The sequence below is a fragment of the Mobula hypostoma genome, chromosome 9, assembly GCF_963921235.1.
Source record: "Mobula hypostoma chromosome 9, sMobHyp1.1, whole genome shotgun sequence".
In the NCBI taxonomy this organism is placed as follows: Eukaryota; Metazoa; Chordata; class Chondrichthyes; order Myliobatiformes; family Myliobatidae; genus Mobula; species Mobula hypostoma.
The window spans coordinates 143,618,471-143,633,864 of NC_086105.1; the positions used below are offsets into that span (position 1 = coordinate 143,618,471).

At 41.9% G+C, this 15,394-nt stretch overlaps 1 protein-coding gene across 1 annotated transcript in view; it reads right to left on the reverse strand.

Moving 5' to 3' along the window:
* The window catches only part of get4 (guided entry of tail-anchored proteins factor 4), a 46,096-nt gene extending 34,718 nt beyond the window's left edge, over positions 1–11,378 (reverse strand). The window contains exon 1 of the mRNA XM_063059349.1: positions 11,204–11,378. Within this exon, the coding sequence (XP_062915419.1) occupies positions 11,204–11,337 (134 nt within the window). The 5' untranslated portion in view covers positions 11,338–11,378. The remainder of the gene's footprint in view (positions 1–11,203) is intronic.
* Positions 11,379–15,394: the final 4,016 nt, after the last annotated feature.

Below are 15,394 nucleotides of genomic sequence, written 5' to 3' on the forward strand. Positions count from 1 at the left end.
GTCTATATGTTTACATTTTAACTATAAAAATAAGAAATGATTACAAAAGAGCACGGTGCAACACTTCATTTCTGTCCAATTACCAATATTTTAGCTATTTTTCATTTTACTTGATTTGCAGTTTAAGACACTTCTCATTTTAGAAAAATACATATACAAATCTAAACTTACTTAAGGAATACAAAAGCTTATCACAGGATTTAAAACGTCAAAATTTTTTGGCTCAAGAGATGAGTGTCACTGAAAGGATGCATCCCCTCTATCAAGATTTGCAATAAAACACTGTACTGAAGAAATGGCAAATGGGTGACATTGCGAAATAACATGTCAACACAGCAGAAATTTTGCTTAAATGTTACTAGATTAGATTAGATTATGAGGATACTCAGTCCTCGTTTGTCATTTAGAAATGCATGCATTAAAAAATGATACAATGTTCCTCCAGAATGACATCACAAGAAACACAGGACAAACCAAGACTAAAACTGACAAAACCATATAATTATAACTTATAGTTACAACAGTGCAAAGCAATACCGTAATTTGATAAAGAGCAGACCATGGGCACTGTAAAAAAAAAGTCTCAAAGTCCTGATATCCCCATCATCTCACACAGGCGGTAGAAGGGAGAAACTCTCCCTGCCATGAACCTTCAAGTGCCGCAAACTTGCCGATGCAGCACCATTGGAAGCACCCGACCGCAGCGGATTCCGAGTCTGTCCGAAAATTTTGAGTCTCCGACACCGAGCACCATCCTCTGCCGAGCGCTTCGACCCCGCCCCGGCAGCCAAGCAACAAGCAAAGCCGAGGACTCGGGGCCTTCCCCTCCAGAGATTCTGGACCACACAGTAGCAGCAGCAGTGAAGCAGGCATTTCAGAAGTTTCACCAGATGCTCCTCCGTGCTCTCACGTCTGTCTCCATTAAATCAGGATTGTACATGGCACCCTACTTGACAGATAGCAGACATCACCACCGGAGTGGCCGCTGCGAGCTGCGTCACACCGCCATCTTCTCCTCCCGCCGAATTGTATACTATATTCTTCCATGTCTTAAAATAATCCATCAAATTGTATCAATCCCATGACATATTCCACAATAAATATCCTTGTACTTGTATGGAGTCTTACAGCAAGAGAAAATGCTCAACAGGTCAGACAGTATCTGATACTGTCTGACCTGAAAATTTCTAATATATTTATTTAATTCAGATTTTTAGCATCAGTTATTTTTTGAATTTAACATTTCACTTAGCAGGACAGAAAACTGATTTTTCACAAACCAAAAACTGAGATAAATTAACATAGAACAGAACAGGCCTTTTGCCCCACGTTGTTGTGACAACCCTTTAACCTACTACAACATCAACCTAACCCTTCCCTCCTACAAGCCCTCCATTACTCTTTTTTTCCATATGCCTATCGAAGAGTCCGTTAAATGTCCCTAATATATCTGCCTCTACCACCTCCTCTGGCAGTGTGTACGATCAACTTACCAATCTCTGTGTAAAAAACCTACCTCTGACATACTCCCCCAAACTATAATTTCATCGAATCACCTCAAAAATATGTCCTCTCGTATTATTCATTAGCACCTTGGCTGTCCCCTCTGCTATGCCTCTCATCATCTTACACATCTTATCAAAGCACCTGTCATCCTCCTTCTCTCTAAAGAGAAAAGGCCCAGCTGACTCAACCTTTCCTCAAAAGTTGTGGCTCTGTTGGTAACAGTTGGAATTATATCTTTAGAAAGAGGTGACATAGGGTCAAAGAATGTTGAATCTTTATGGGTGGAGTTAAGAAATTGCAAGGGTATAAAAAAACCATTATGGGAATCATACATCGGCCTCCAAATAGTCGCCAAGATGGAGGGTTGAGATTGCAAAGGGAGTTGGAAAAGGCATGTAATAAGGGTAATGACACAATTGTAATGGGGGACTTCAATATGCAAGGGTATTGGGAAAATTAGGTTGGTGTCAGACTGCAAGAGAGGGAATTTGTTGAGTGCCTATGAGATGGCTTTTTAGAGCAGCTTATGCTTGAGCCTACTCAGGGAAAGACCATCTTAGATTGGGTGTTGTGTAATAACCCAAATCTTATCAGGGAGCTTAACATAAAGGAACCCTTAGGAGGCAATGATCATAATATGATTGAATTCATACTACATGAGAGGGAGAAGCAACTCACATGTATCAGTATCACAATGGAATAAAAGGAACTACAGAGGCATGAGAAGGAGCTTGACCAGGTGGATTAGAGGATACTGGCGGGGATGATGGCAGAGCCGAGTTTGCTGAAGTTTCTGGGAATAGTTCACAAGGCGCAGGATAGATAAATCCCAAAGAGGAAGAAGTTCTCAACAGCAGGGGTACACAAACGTGGCCGACAAAGGAAGTTAAGGACTGCATAAAAGCCAAGGAAGTGCTGGGACCCCAGTTGTTTACAATATATATTAATGACTTGGATGAGGGAATTAAATGCAGCATCTCCAAGTTTGCGGATGACACAAAGCTGGGTGGCAGTGTTAGCAGTGAGGAGGATGCTAAGAGGATGCAGGGTGACTTGGATAGGTTGGGTGAGTGGGCAAACTCATGGCAGATGCAATTTAATGTGGATAAATGTGAAGTTATCCACTTTGGTGGCAAAAATAGGAAAACAGATTATTATCTGAATGGTGGCCGATTAGGAAAAGGGGAGGTGCAACGAGACCTGGGTGTCATTATACACCAGTCATTGAAAGTGGGCATGCAGGTACAGCAGGCGGTGAAAAAGGCGAACGGTATGCTGGCATTTATAGCGAGAGGATTCGAGTACAGGAACAGGGAGGTACTACTGCAGTTGTACAAGGCCTTGGTGAGACCACACCTGGAGTATTGTGTGCAGTTTTGGTCCCCTAATCTGAGGAAAGACATCTTTGCCATAGAGGGAGTACAAAGAAGGTTCACCAGATTGATTCCTGGGATGGCAGGTCTTTCATATGAAGAAAGACTGGATGAACTGGGCTTGTACTCGTTGGAATTTAGAAGATTGAGGGGGGATCTGATTGAAACGTATAAGATCCTAAAGGGATTGGACAGGCTAGATGCGGGAAGATTGTTCCCGATGTTGGGGAGGTCTAGAACGAGGGGTCACAGTTTGAGGATAGAGGGGAAGCCTTTTAGGACCGAGGTTAGGAAAAACTTCTTCACACAGAGAGTGGTGAATCTGTGGAATTCTCTGCCACAGCAAACTGTTGAGGCCAGTTCATTAGCTATGTTTAAAAGGAAGTTAGATATGGCCCTTGTGGCTACAGGGGTCAGGGGGTATGGAGGGAAGGCTGGGTTCTGAGTTGGATGATCAGCCATGATCATAATAAATGGCGGTGCAGGCTCGAAGGGCCGAATGGCCTACTCCTGCACCTATTTTCTATGTTTCTATGTTTCTATAACAAAATGAGGGGAAGTTTTTTTTAAATCAAACAAAAGGCAACTAAAAAAGCTATAAGAAGGGAAAAAGTAAAATATGAGGGCAGATTAGCCAATAATATTAAGCAGGATACCAGAAGCTTTTTCAGTTATATGAAGAGTAAAAAGGTGACAGTTGATATTGGACCAGTGGAAAATTATGCTGATGAGGTAGTAATGGGGAACAAAGAAATGGCAGATGAACTTAATGGGTACTTTGCATCAGTCTTCACTGTGGAAGACAGTAGCAGTGTGCCAGAGGTCCATGAGTGTCAGGGAGCAAGAGTGAGTGACCTTGCTATTTTAAAGGAAAAAGTGCAAACTCAAAGGTCTTAAGGTAGATAAGTCACCTGGCCAGATGGACTACATCACAGAAACCTGACGGAGGTTGCTGAAGAGATGACAGATGCATTGGTCATGATCTTCCAAGAATCACTTGATTCTGGCATGGTCCCGGAGGACTGAAAGGTTGCAAATGTCTACTCTTTTTGAAGGGGGAAGGCAAAAGAAAGGAAATTATAGGTCAGTTAGCCTAACCTCAGTGATTGGGAAAGTGTTGGAGTCTATTATTAAGGATGAGGTTTCGAGGTACTTGGGAGACTAATGATAAAATAAGTAAAAGTCAACATGGTTTTTGTAAAGGGAAATCTTGCCTGACAAAAATGTTAAGAGTTCTTCGAAGAAGTAACAAGCAGGATGATCAAAGGAGAGGCACTAGATGTCATTTCCTTGGATTTTCAAAAGGCATTTGATAAGGTGCCACACATAAGGCTGTTTACCAAGATAAAATCCTATGGTGTTACAGGAAAGACACTGGCATTGATAGAGAAATGGCTGACAGGCAGGAGGCAGCGAGGGGGAATAAAAGGGGCCTATTCTGGTTGGCTGTCAGTGACTAGTGGTGTTCCTCAGGGGTCAGTATTAGAACTGCTACTTTTCACATTGTTTGTCAGTGATCTAAATAATGGAATTGATGCCTTTGTGGCAAAGTTTGCAGATGATACAAAGACAGGTGGAGGGTTAGGTAGTGTTGAGGAAGCAATGCCATTGTAGCAAGACTTGACACACTGGAAGAATGGGCAAAAAAAGTGGCAGATGGAATACAGTGTTAGGAAATGTATGATGATACATTTGGTTAAAAGGAACAATAGTGTGGGCTATTATCTAAATGGGGAGAAGGTTCAAACATCAGAGGTGTAGAGGGACCTAGGAGTCCTTGTGCAAGACTCCAAAAAGGTAAATTTACAAGGTTGAGTCTATGGTAAAGAAGGCAAATGCAATGTTGGCATTTATTTCAAGGGGAATAGATTATAAAAGCAAGGAGATAATGCTGAGCAATTATAAGATGCTGGTCATGCCACACTTATACTGTCAACAGTTTTGGGTCCCATATCTCAGAGGGACGTGTTGTCATTGGAGAGTCCGGAGGAGGTTCACAAGGATGATTCCTGGAATGAAGGGGTTAACATATGAGGAGCGTTAGGCAGCTTTGAGCCTGTACTCACTGGAATTTAGAAGCATGTGGTGGGGGGGGGGGGTTCTCATTGAAACCTACTGAATGATGAAAGGACTAGATAACGTGGATGTGGAGAGGATATTCCTATGGTGGGTATATCCAGAACTAGAGGGCAGTCCTAAAATTGAGGGGTGACTCTTTAGAAAAGAGGCATGGAGGAATTTTTTTTGCCAGAGAGTAGTAAATCTGTGGAATGCTCTGCCACAGACTGTGGTGGGGGCCAAATCCATGGGTATATTTAAGGCGGAAGTTGATTATTTCCTGATTGGTCAAGGCATCAAAGGATATGGCAAGCCAGTGGGTGTATGGGGTTGAGTGGGATCTGAGATCAGCCGTGATGGAATGGCAGAGCAGACTCGATGGGTTGAACAGCCAAATTCTGCTCCTATATCTTATGGTCTATAAGACATGCTCACTAATCCAGGCAACATCCTGGTAAATCTCCTCTGACCCCTCTCTAAAGCTTCCATATCCTTTGTATAATGAGATAACTAGAACTTAACATAATACTCCAAGTGTGACCTATTCAGAGTTTTATAGAGTTGCAACATTACCTCGCAGCTTTTGATCTCAATCCCCACAACTAATGACAACCAACACACCATACACCTTCTTAACAATACTATCAACTTGCATGGCAACTTTGAGGAATCTATGGACATTGACCCCAAGAACCCTCTATTTCTCCACACTGTTAAGAATTCTGCCATTAACCTCATCCTATGCCTTCAAATTTGACCTTCCAAAATAAATAACTCTACACTTCTCCAGGTGGAAATCCATCTCCCAGGTCTTCATCCTGTCAATGCCCCATTGTAACCACCACCAACCTTCATGTCATCTGCAAGCTTACTAAACCCTTTTCCACTTCAATATCCATGTCATTTAGAAAAAAATACGAAGAACAGATACCACTAGACATGTACCTCCAGGCAGAATATGCTCCACTCACTTCCACCCTCTTCCATGCAGGCAAGCCAATTCCCAATCCATGCAACCAAGTTTCCCTGAATCCCAAGCCTCCTGACTTTCTGAATAAAATTACCATGGGGAACATTGTTAAATGCCTTAAAAAAATCCAAATCTCCATATGCACCACTCTGTCTTCATTGATATGTTCTGTCACATCCTCAAAAGTCAATCAGACTCATGAGGCATGACCTACCCCTCATGAAGCCATCCTAACTATCCCTAATAACACTATTCTTCTCCAAATGTTTGTAAATCCTGTCTCTTAGAATCCACTCCAATAGTTTACCCATCACTGATGTAAAACTTACTGGAGTACAATTCCAAGAATTATCCCTATTACCTTTTCTAACAAAGGAATAACATTTAACATCCCCCAATCTTCTGTTATTACTTCAGTGACCAGTAAGGGTCCAAAAATCATCACCAATGGCACAGCAATCTCTTCCTTCACTCCCTCTAGTAACCTTAGGTACATTACATTCAACCCCAGGGACTCATCTATCCTAATATTTTTCAAAAGTTCCACCCCATCCTCTTTATTAGCCACAACATGTTCTTGCATATTGTACACTGACCTCACATTTAAGAACATCTATTCCTGCTAATAGCATCATAATTCATCCTCCCACAAATAAATACATTATTATACTATCGTTCCTATCCTTGTCCAAAGTTTTGCTAAAGTTCAGGGAGTTCTGATCAATCAATGTTAGGAAAGTAGAAGACACCCATGATAACAACCCTGCCTAGTGATCTGCTCCTCAGAGTATTCCATAGGGTACTCCCATGGACCCCTACCATTAACCTAAGTGTCCACAGACCCAAGATTGGGAAACCCTGTAAGAGTGATTGTTCCCTTGCTGTTTCTGACTTCCACCCACACACTCAGTAGACAATCCCTCCTCAATGTCCTCCCTTTGTGATACTGTCCCTGATTAGCAATGCCACTCTCCCACCTCTTTGACCTCGCTCCCTCTCTTCTTTGAAACATCTAAATCCTGAAACATTCAGCAACCATTCCTGCCCTTGTGACAACCATGTCTCTGTAATAGCCATTACGTCATCATTCTCTCTTTATTCCCAGAGTTACAGTTGCTAATCTCTATTCAGTGACTTCACATGAAATAGTCATCTGATCCATTATTTCCTAAACTGATACACCACACTTCCCCATCCCTTCTCAGTTTAACTTTCATTCTTTAGCACAGAAGTTAATATTCAGCTAACAATGTTTACAGGATGTTTCTCACAGAAATATGATACAGTAAATTTGTTCCTCAATATTCTTTTATAATGCCTCTGGTACCAATTCAAATTATTTAACTCGTAAAAGTTTACCAAGCCATGAAAATTTAATGGGTTGTCATTATATTGTGATTTAATGCTGAGTATATTAATGTTGTTCCCATCCTACCTTCAAAGTAAACACAAGATGCAAAATGCAAGAAACATCCACAGGTCTGAAATTCCAAAGCACTTAAATGATAAATTCCATTAAAAATAGCTTAAATGTTACAATGTGATTAAAATAACATCTCAGAGCACTGCAAAGGGCAGCCAAGAAGTTCTAGTTAGTGTTAAGTATGCAAAATATTTACTGAATTATTAATGTAAATCTAATTGTTACAAGGGCTTATTAATAGATTTAGACTATTAAATTAGTTAAGTATTTGACATTTCATGAACTGATATGTGCGGTAGGAAGCCTGTTTAAAAAACAAAATCAAGACACCAATATCATCAAATCAGCTAGCTTCTTCCTTGGGTCAGAAAACTCCACAATCCAGTTAGTCGTGTGATTCAAATCACAAAGAATACAGTGCTGCACTTTTCAAAGAGCTGAAAAGAGCCATAAAGAACCACAATCACATTAACATGAAATGAACACATTGTTCAGTGAAGTTCTTGCCTGACATAAACTCTTCCCAGAACACCAAGTACACCACCACATGATTATATGAAGGAGAAATTTCTGTATCCCATCCCAAATGGAAACCATGCTTCCTTTAGCAATCTGTACATAGTGTGCTGTTTGTCAACTGGTGTGGCACGTATCCTTTTTGCTCTTAAGTAAATCCATAAATTGAGCTTCCAATGTCCTTCTTTTCCTCTAATGTAAACAGTGTCTAACTTCCAAGTGCAGTTACCGTGTTCTCATTACAATGTTACAGTGAAACAGCGAGAAAAGATCCACACATTTAAACTCTCAGCGAGTCCATGCAATACATCAGATGTCACATGACACGTGACAGTCCAGCACCACGAACACCAGTAGTAGTAACCGTTTTTCACTCCACAGTTATAGCTTAATCCCATTCAGAAGGGTTTTTAAAAGGGCATCTGAATGTTTGAAATACTGAAAATGCTAGAGTGGTGTTCAATTGAACAGGGCAGATAAAGGACCAGCCAGCAAACTTTGAGATCATGAACTCACTTTCAGAAGTAACATTTTCTCCCCTATAAGGTGGAAGAGGCATGCTGAGTGACCAAAACCTAGGACCATAAGTAGAAATTGTCCAAAAAGAAATTCAGAGTGATCAGAATACTTAAATCTCTACGACAAGATGTACTGAAGGAGAATAGCGCATATTCAAATGAGTATATGAATGAAAAGGCTATAGAAGAATGGGCAAGATGAAGTACACTGGGAGTTTCCATATGGAACGTAAACACCAACATATCTAGGATAGTTAAGTCAAATGGCTATTTACTTGCAAAGTATAATGTGATAAGAAATAAATCTACCCTTTATTCCTGCTCCACCATTTATAAGGATTATACCTGATCCATTACCTCCCTAGATCCTTTTGTTTTTTTTTGATGCCAAGAATCCAACAGGATATCTGACTTAGAAATACTCAGAGGCCATTTTATTAGGTACAGGAGTGGAACCGGGTGTGGTTGTCTGCTGTTGTAGCCCACCCACTTAAAGGTTCGATGTGTTCAGAGATGCTCTTCTACACACCACTGCAGTAACACATGACTGTTTGAGTTACTGTCCCCTTCCTGTCAGCTTGAACCAGTCTGGCTAGTCTCCTCTGATCTTGTCATTAACAAGGCGTTTTTAACCAGAGAACTGCCATTCACTGGATGTTTCTTGTTTTTCCACACCATTCTCCGCAAACTCTAGAGCAGGGGTTCCCAACCTTTTTTTATGCCATGGACCAAAACCATTAAGCAAGGGGTCCATAGATGCCAGGTTGGGAGCTGCTGCTGTAGAGACTGAAGTGTGAAAATCCCAGGAGATCAGCAGTTTCTGAGATACTCAAACCACCCTGTCTGGCACCAACAACCATTCCACGGTCAAAGTCACTTAGGTCACATTTCTACCCCATTCTGATGTTTGGTCTGAACAACAACTGAACCTCTTGACCATGTCCGCATGCTTTTATGTATTAAGTTACTGCCACGTGGTTGGCTGATTAGATATTTGTATTAACAAGCAGGTGTACCTAATGAAGTGGCCATTGAGTGTACATAATCGAGTTTCTATAGCGATCTGGGTTTTCAAAACAGCTAAGACTTGCAACTCTTAAAGAAGAATTTTCTAATATCACTCTTAAATGGCTGACGCAATATCCATTATTTAATTCTAGACTCTCCAAGAATTTATTTACAGTATGATGACATTGCTGCCAAAGACGTTTGCCCTTCAGAAATGATTGTACACATGGTTTTACTGCACAGACCTAATAAATTGCCCTTGGAAGATGTAATGTGTTGACCTTCTTGCACAGTTGCAGCCAAAGAGAAACATTTTTTCAGCAGCTCGTTAAAACCTTTAACTGTTTTATAAGCTTCATTCAATATGTTATTCCAAATATCCAACTGTCTTTTAAACAGGTCTCAAATGCCTCCTCTGGCGGCTCGCTCCATATACTGGCCACCCTCTGTGTAAAAGAAGTTCCATCCGTACTAAAGGTTTCCTCTCTCACCTTATGTATGCCCTCTAGGTCTTGATTCCCCCACCCCTGGGAAACAGACTGTGTATTCACCACTGTATGCACCCCTATAAGGTCACCCTTCAGTTTCAAGGAAAACAGTCCTAGCCTCCTAGCCTGTCTAACCACCCCATGAATGAGTCAGATAATTCAATCTTCAAAAGTGCACTGACTACAGACTAATATGATGCAATCGCTCCTCATAGCATATTGAAATCCGGGTGTTATGTCCGATTACAGATCAAATGGCCAGAACTCAGACGTCCTGCTGGTGACGGTACTCAGTTTGCAATAGTGATTTATATCTAGGGACAATGAAGAAACAGTGATTTATTTCTCAAATCAGGATTAATGGAACCTGCAGGAGGTTTGAGTTTCCCAAAGGCCCTAGTGCCCTTGATTTCAAGGTGATTAGATATTGTGGGTTTGGAAGCGCTGTCAAGAGACTGTATTTTCTTTGAATAAAATATAAACAATGTCATATTATGATTTGTTCCCTCCTGAGAATCCTTACTAATTAACCCTGCATCAAGACAAAAATAGTCTGTCTCATGATACTCTTCAGGGGAGTTTCCCATCTCAATTTCCCCGCAATGCTGACACAAGAGACGGCAGATGCTGGAATCTGGAGCAACACACAAGGTGTTGCGGGCACTAAGCAGATCAAGCAGCTTCTGTGGAGAGAAACGCACAGTTGATTTTTCAAGCCGAAGCCCTTCTTCTGGGCTGAAAAGACGGAAGATGACTAGCATGTGAAGAGTCAGAGAGCAATACATTTCAGAGAGTAGGCAGTGAGAGATGGTCTGAGAACTCCCATCCAAGAGAGGAGGAAAACTTCTCAAGGTAGGCATACCTTGGAAAGACTTCGTAGAAAAGCAACAACATGGAGACACAAGAGATACTGAAATCTGGAGCAATTCCACTTTAATGTTAACTTTTCCCTTGTTAATTTTCTTTCTTAAAATTAAATGGTACTATGGATATTTATACTTTAGATGCTTTAAAAGTGAACGTTTATACACGAATTTGGTGCCAAACCATTTCTGGATTGACGTGAAGACAACAAGCAAGAAATAAGAAACAGGAAGAGGCTGCTCGGCCCACGTTGCCTACACTAGCCCACACCTACGGTGGTGACTGACAGACTCAACAGCCAATCGTGAAATACGCGTCACAATGAAGTGAAGGCGGTGTCACGAGTACTAGAACCAATCAGCGGCCAGGAGGCGTGCCGGCAATGGGGGTTGTTGCGGGGCCTGGTGACCGAGAGAAGGATCTGGAAGCCGCCGAGATCAGTTTGCTCGGTGCGGCGGCCGCTGATGGCGGCTCCTTACCGAAAGAACAGCGTCCGGTACATCTGGTGGGCCTCGTAGTAGTCGCCCTTCTCCACGCTGGCGCGGAGCTTGGACTCCACCCGCTGGACGCCGCCCCGGTTCCTGCAGCACTTCGGCAGCTCCGCGTCCGCCATCACTGCCTGAGCTCAGCCAAAGGTCAAGGGGCACGCGGCTTATGCTCGCCGCGCTGACGTCACCTTACGGCGTCACAAGGTGTGGCGCCGGAGATTCGACACCCTCCCTGTATTGGAATTGGTTTATCATTGTCACATGTATTGCGATACCGAGAGAAACTTGTCTTGCATATTGTTCATCCAGATCAAATCATTACACGGTACAGTAACAGAATGCAGAATAAAGTGTGATAGCTGCAGAGAGATGATTGTACAGGTATACAATAAGGTGCAAGGCTATAACGAGGTAGATAATGAGGTCAAGGGTTCACCTTACTGTTCTAGGAGACCGTTCAGAAGTCTGAGAACATCAGGATAGAAGCTGCTTTTCAGCCTGGTGATACGTGCTTTCCAGCTTTTGTATCTTCTGCCCAATGGGAGAGGAGAGAAGAGAGAAATTTTAATAATGGACGCAATCTTCTTGAGGCAGAACCTCCTGAAGGTGGCCTCGGTGATGGGAAGGGTTGTGCCCATGATGGAACTGGGTCTACAACCCTCCGCAGCCTCTTGTAATCCTGTTCCCTCAAGGCACCATACCAGGCTATGATACAGCCACTCAGAAAGCTCTCTGGCACTGTAAACTGTAGAAAATTGCAAAAGATTTAAATTTATGTTGTTAACAGCAATAAAGATTTTATTGTTGGAGCACTGAAGTCTGGGTAGTGACCTGATAGAGGTGTATAAAATCTTAAGGGGTATAGATAGTCCAGAGATTCCCAGCCTTTTTTATGCCATGGACCCCAGGCTGGGAACCCCTAATAGGGTAATGTACGCAGTGTTCTTCCCAGGGTTAGGCAATGAAGAACTAGAGACATAGGTACAAGGTGAGAGGGGAGAGATTAAATAGGAACGTGAGGAGCAACTTTTATACACAGGATTGGTATGTATATAGAGTAGCGGTAGGCAGTAGGCAAGACTACTGCACAGTGTCTTGCCATCTTCAGAAGTTTTCTGATGACTGCCATAGTTGGATGCATCAGCGAGGGAGATGAGGCTGAGTACAGGGCTATGGTAGGAAACTTTGTCACATGCTGTGAGCAGAATTATCTGCAGCTTAATGGGAAAAAGACTAAGGAGCTGGTGGTGAACCTGAGGAGGGCTAAGGCACCGGTGACCCCTGTTTCCATCCAGGGGGTCAGTGTGGACATGGTGGAGGATTACAAATACCTGGGGATACGAATTGACAATAAACTGGACTGGTCAAAGAACATTGAGGCTGTCTACGAGAAGGGTCAGAGCCGTCTCTGTTTCCTGAGGAGACTGAGGTCCTTTAACATATGTGGGACGATGCTGAGGATGTTCTATGACTCTGTGGTGGCCAGTGCGATTGTGTTTGCTGTTGTGAGCTGGGGCAGCAGGCTGAGGGTAGCAGACACCAACAGAATCAACAAACTCATTCGTAAGGCCAGTGATGTTGTGGGGATGGAACTGGACTCTCTGATGGTGGTGTCTGAAAAGAGGATGCTGTCCAAGTTGCATGCCATCTTGGACAATGTCTCCCATCCACTACATAATGTACTGGGTGGGCACAGGGGTACATTCAGCCAGAGACTCATTCCACCGAGATGCAGCACAGAGCGTCATAGAAAGTCATTCCTGCCTGTGGCCATCAAACTTTACAAGTCCTGTTTTGGAGGGTCAGACACCCTGAGCCAATAGGCTGGTCCTGGACTTATTTCCTGGCATAATTTACATGTTACTATTTAATTATTTATGGTTTTATATTGCTATATTTATACTTGATTCTTGGTTGGTGCAATTGTAATGAAAACCAATTTCCCTCGGGATCAATAAAGTATGACCATGATGCTATTATAGCTCGGGGCATCAGAGTTCAACTCTGGCACTGTAAGGGGTTTGTACATTGACACCTGGTTTTCCTCCCATAGTCCAAAAAGGTACTGGTTAGTAGGTTAATTGGTCATTGTGAATGGTCCTTTGATTAAGCTAGTGTTAATTTGCTGGGCAGTGCGGCTTGTTGGGCCAGAGGGTCTGGTCCACACTGTATCTCTAAATTATAAAAATATGTGGAATGAACAGCCAGAGGAAGTGATTGAAGAGGGTATAATAATTTTTAAAAGACAGTTTGGATGGGTATATGGATAGTGCTTGGAGGAAAATATAGGGGAAAGTCAAAGGTTTTTTTTTAATCAGAGAGAGGTGGGTCTGTGGATTGCACCTCCAGGGGTGATGGTGAAGTTCCAGTTTAAGCTTATTGTCATGCAACCATAGACACGTATACAGCTAAACGAAACGTTTGGCCCTTCCTCAGGGACTAAAGTGCAAAACATAGTACGTATACCACATTCAGCACATAAAACAATATGAACACAATAATATTAACAAATAATAATTTAAAAAATACTGTAGGTGGATAAGTCAACATAAAATGTGTATACAACATATTGTTAAATATACAGAAGTATTACTGTTACTGGGTGGTAGCAGGGTGTTCAGAAGTCTCGCAGCCTGGGGCAAGAAGCTGTTACCGAGACTAACAGTCCCTGTTATGTTACTGCAATACCTCTGCCAGACAAGGTCAAAGAGATTGTGGGAGGAATGGGACAATGTGGAGTGCTCTGTAAACTCGGGGCTTCTGGTATATGTCCTGGGTGGTGGTGGAGAGACACCCCAGTGATTCTCTCAGCAGACCTCACAATTGTTGCAGGGCATTGCAGTCAGATGCTTTGCTATTCCCACACATTAGAACGTGAGAAAGTTTTTGACAAAAATAAGCCAGTTGGCCCAGCAAATCTTGCTAAATTCCTAGTCACGTAGTGTGTTGAAATAACTATCGAGTTTAGGTTTGAAAGTCTCTAAGGTACTGAACTCTGCACATATTAGAACAGGTTAATAAGAACGAGACAGAGACAATGGTAGTAGGATTGGACGCTGAGAAAGCTTTTGATTCGGTTAGTTGGGCATTCCTATACAGAGTGTTAGGAAGATTCGGCTTTCAAGAAAGGTTTATTAAAGTAATTCAGACTCTATATGACAGCCCTACAGCCCGAATTAAGATAAATGGGGACCTCTCTGACTCCTTCATTTTAGAGAGAGGCACTAGACAGGGATGCCCAATTTCTCCTCTCCTTTTTGCGCTATATATTGAACCACTTGCCCAACTAATAAGACAGAGCGAAATCGTAAAAGGTATCAAGGTGGCAGGGATTGAACAGAAAGTGGCATTATTCGCAGATGATGTTTTGGTCTATCTGAGTGAACCAGAAAAGTCATTTATAGGATTGTTTACACTGTTGGATGACTTTGGGAAAATATCAGGTTATAAAATAAATGTAAAGAAAACGCAGGTTATGTCCCTAAGTTATACACCATCCAAAAAATTGCAGGATACATACGATCTTAAGTGGGAAGCTAAATCATCAAAATATTTAGGAATAACCCTGCCGAAGGATCTTGCAACACTGTCACAGGTAAATTATGGGCCATTAATCTCAGAGATAAAAGCAGATATGCATAGATGGAATCTTATCCCCTTTTTAAGTTTAAATTCAAGGATAAATACTATAAAAATGAATATTCTTCCTCGGTTATTATATCTTTTCCGTACTTTACCAGTGGAGGTGGATGATAATCAATTCAGGGAATTGGACAAATGGATTTCCCGCTTCATTTGGCAAGGAAGGAAACCTAGAATTCGATATAACACCTTACAGTTAGGGAAGGAAAGAGGAGGTATGGTTCTTCCTTGCCTGAGAAATTATTTTTATGCCTCACAGATAACCCCTCTGTTATATTGGTGTAATAGGGAATATAAGGCTAGATGGAAGGAAATAGAATTTGGATTAGTTGACAGTTTTCCTCTTCAGGCCTCAATAGCTGACAAAGAATTGATGGCCCAGTTGGAAAAATTTAATAATGCTTGGATAAATCTTACATTAAAAGTATGGCAGAAGGTGGTTAATTCATGTGGAATTAATAACATGTTAAAACTCTTTAGATGGTGTGCATATGATACCGAATTCCTTCCCAACAGAGGAGATAAAAGATTTGAGCTATG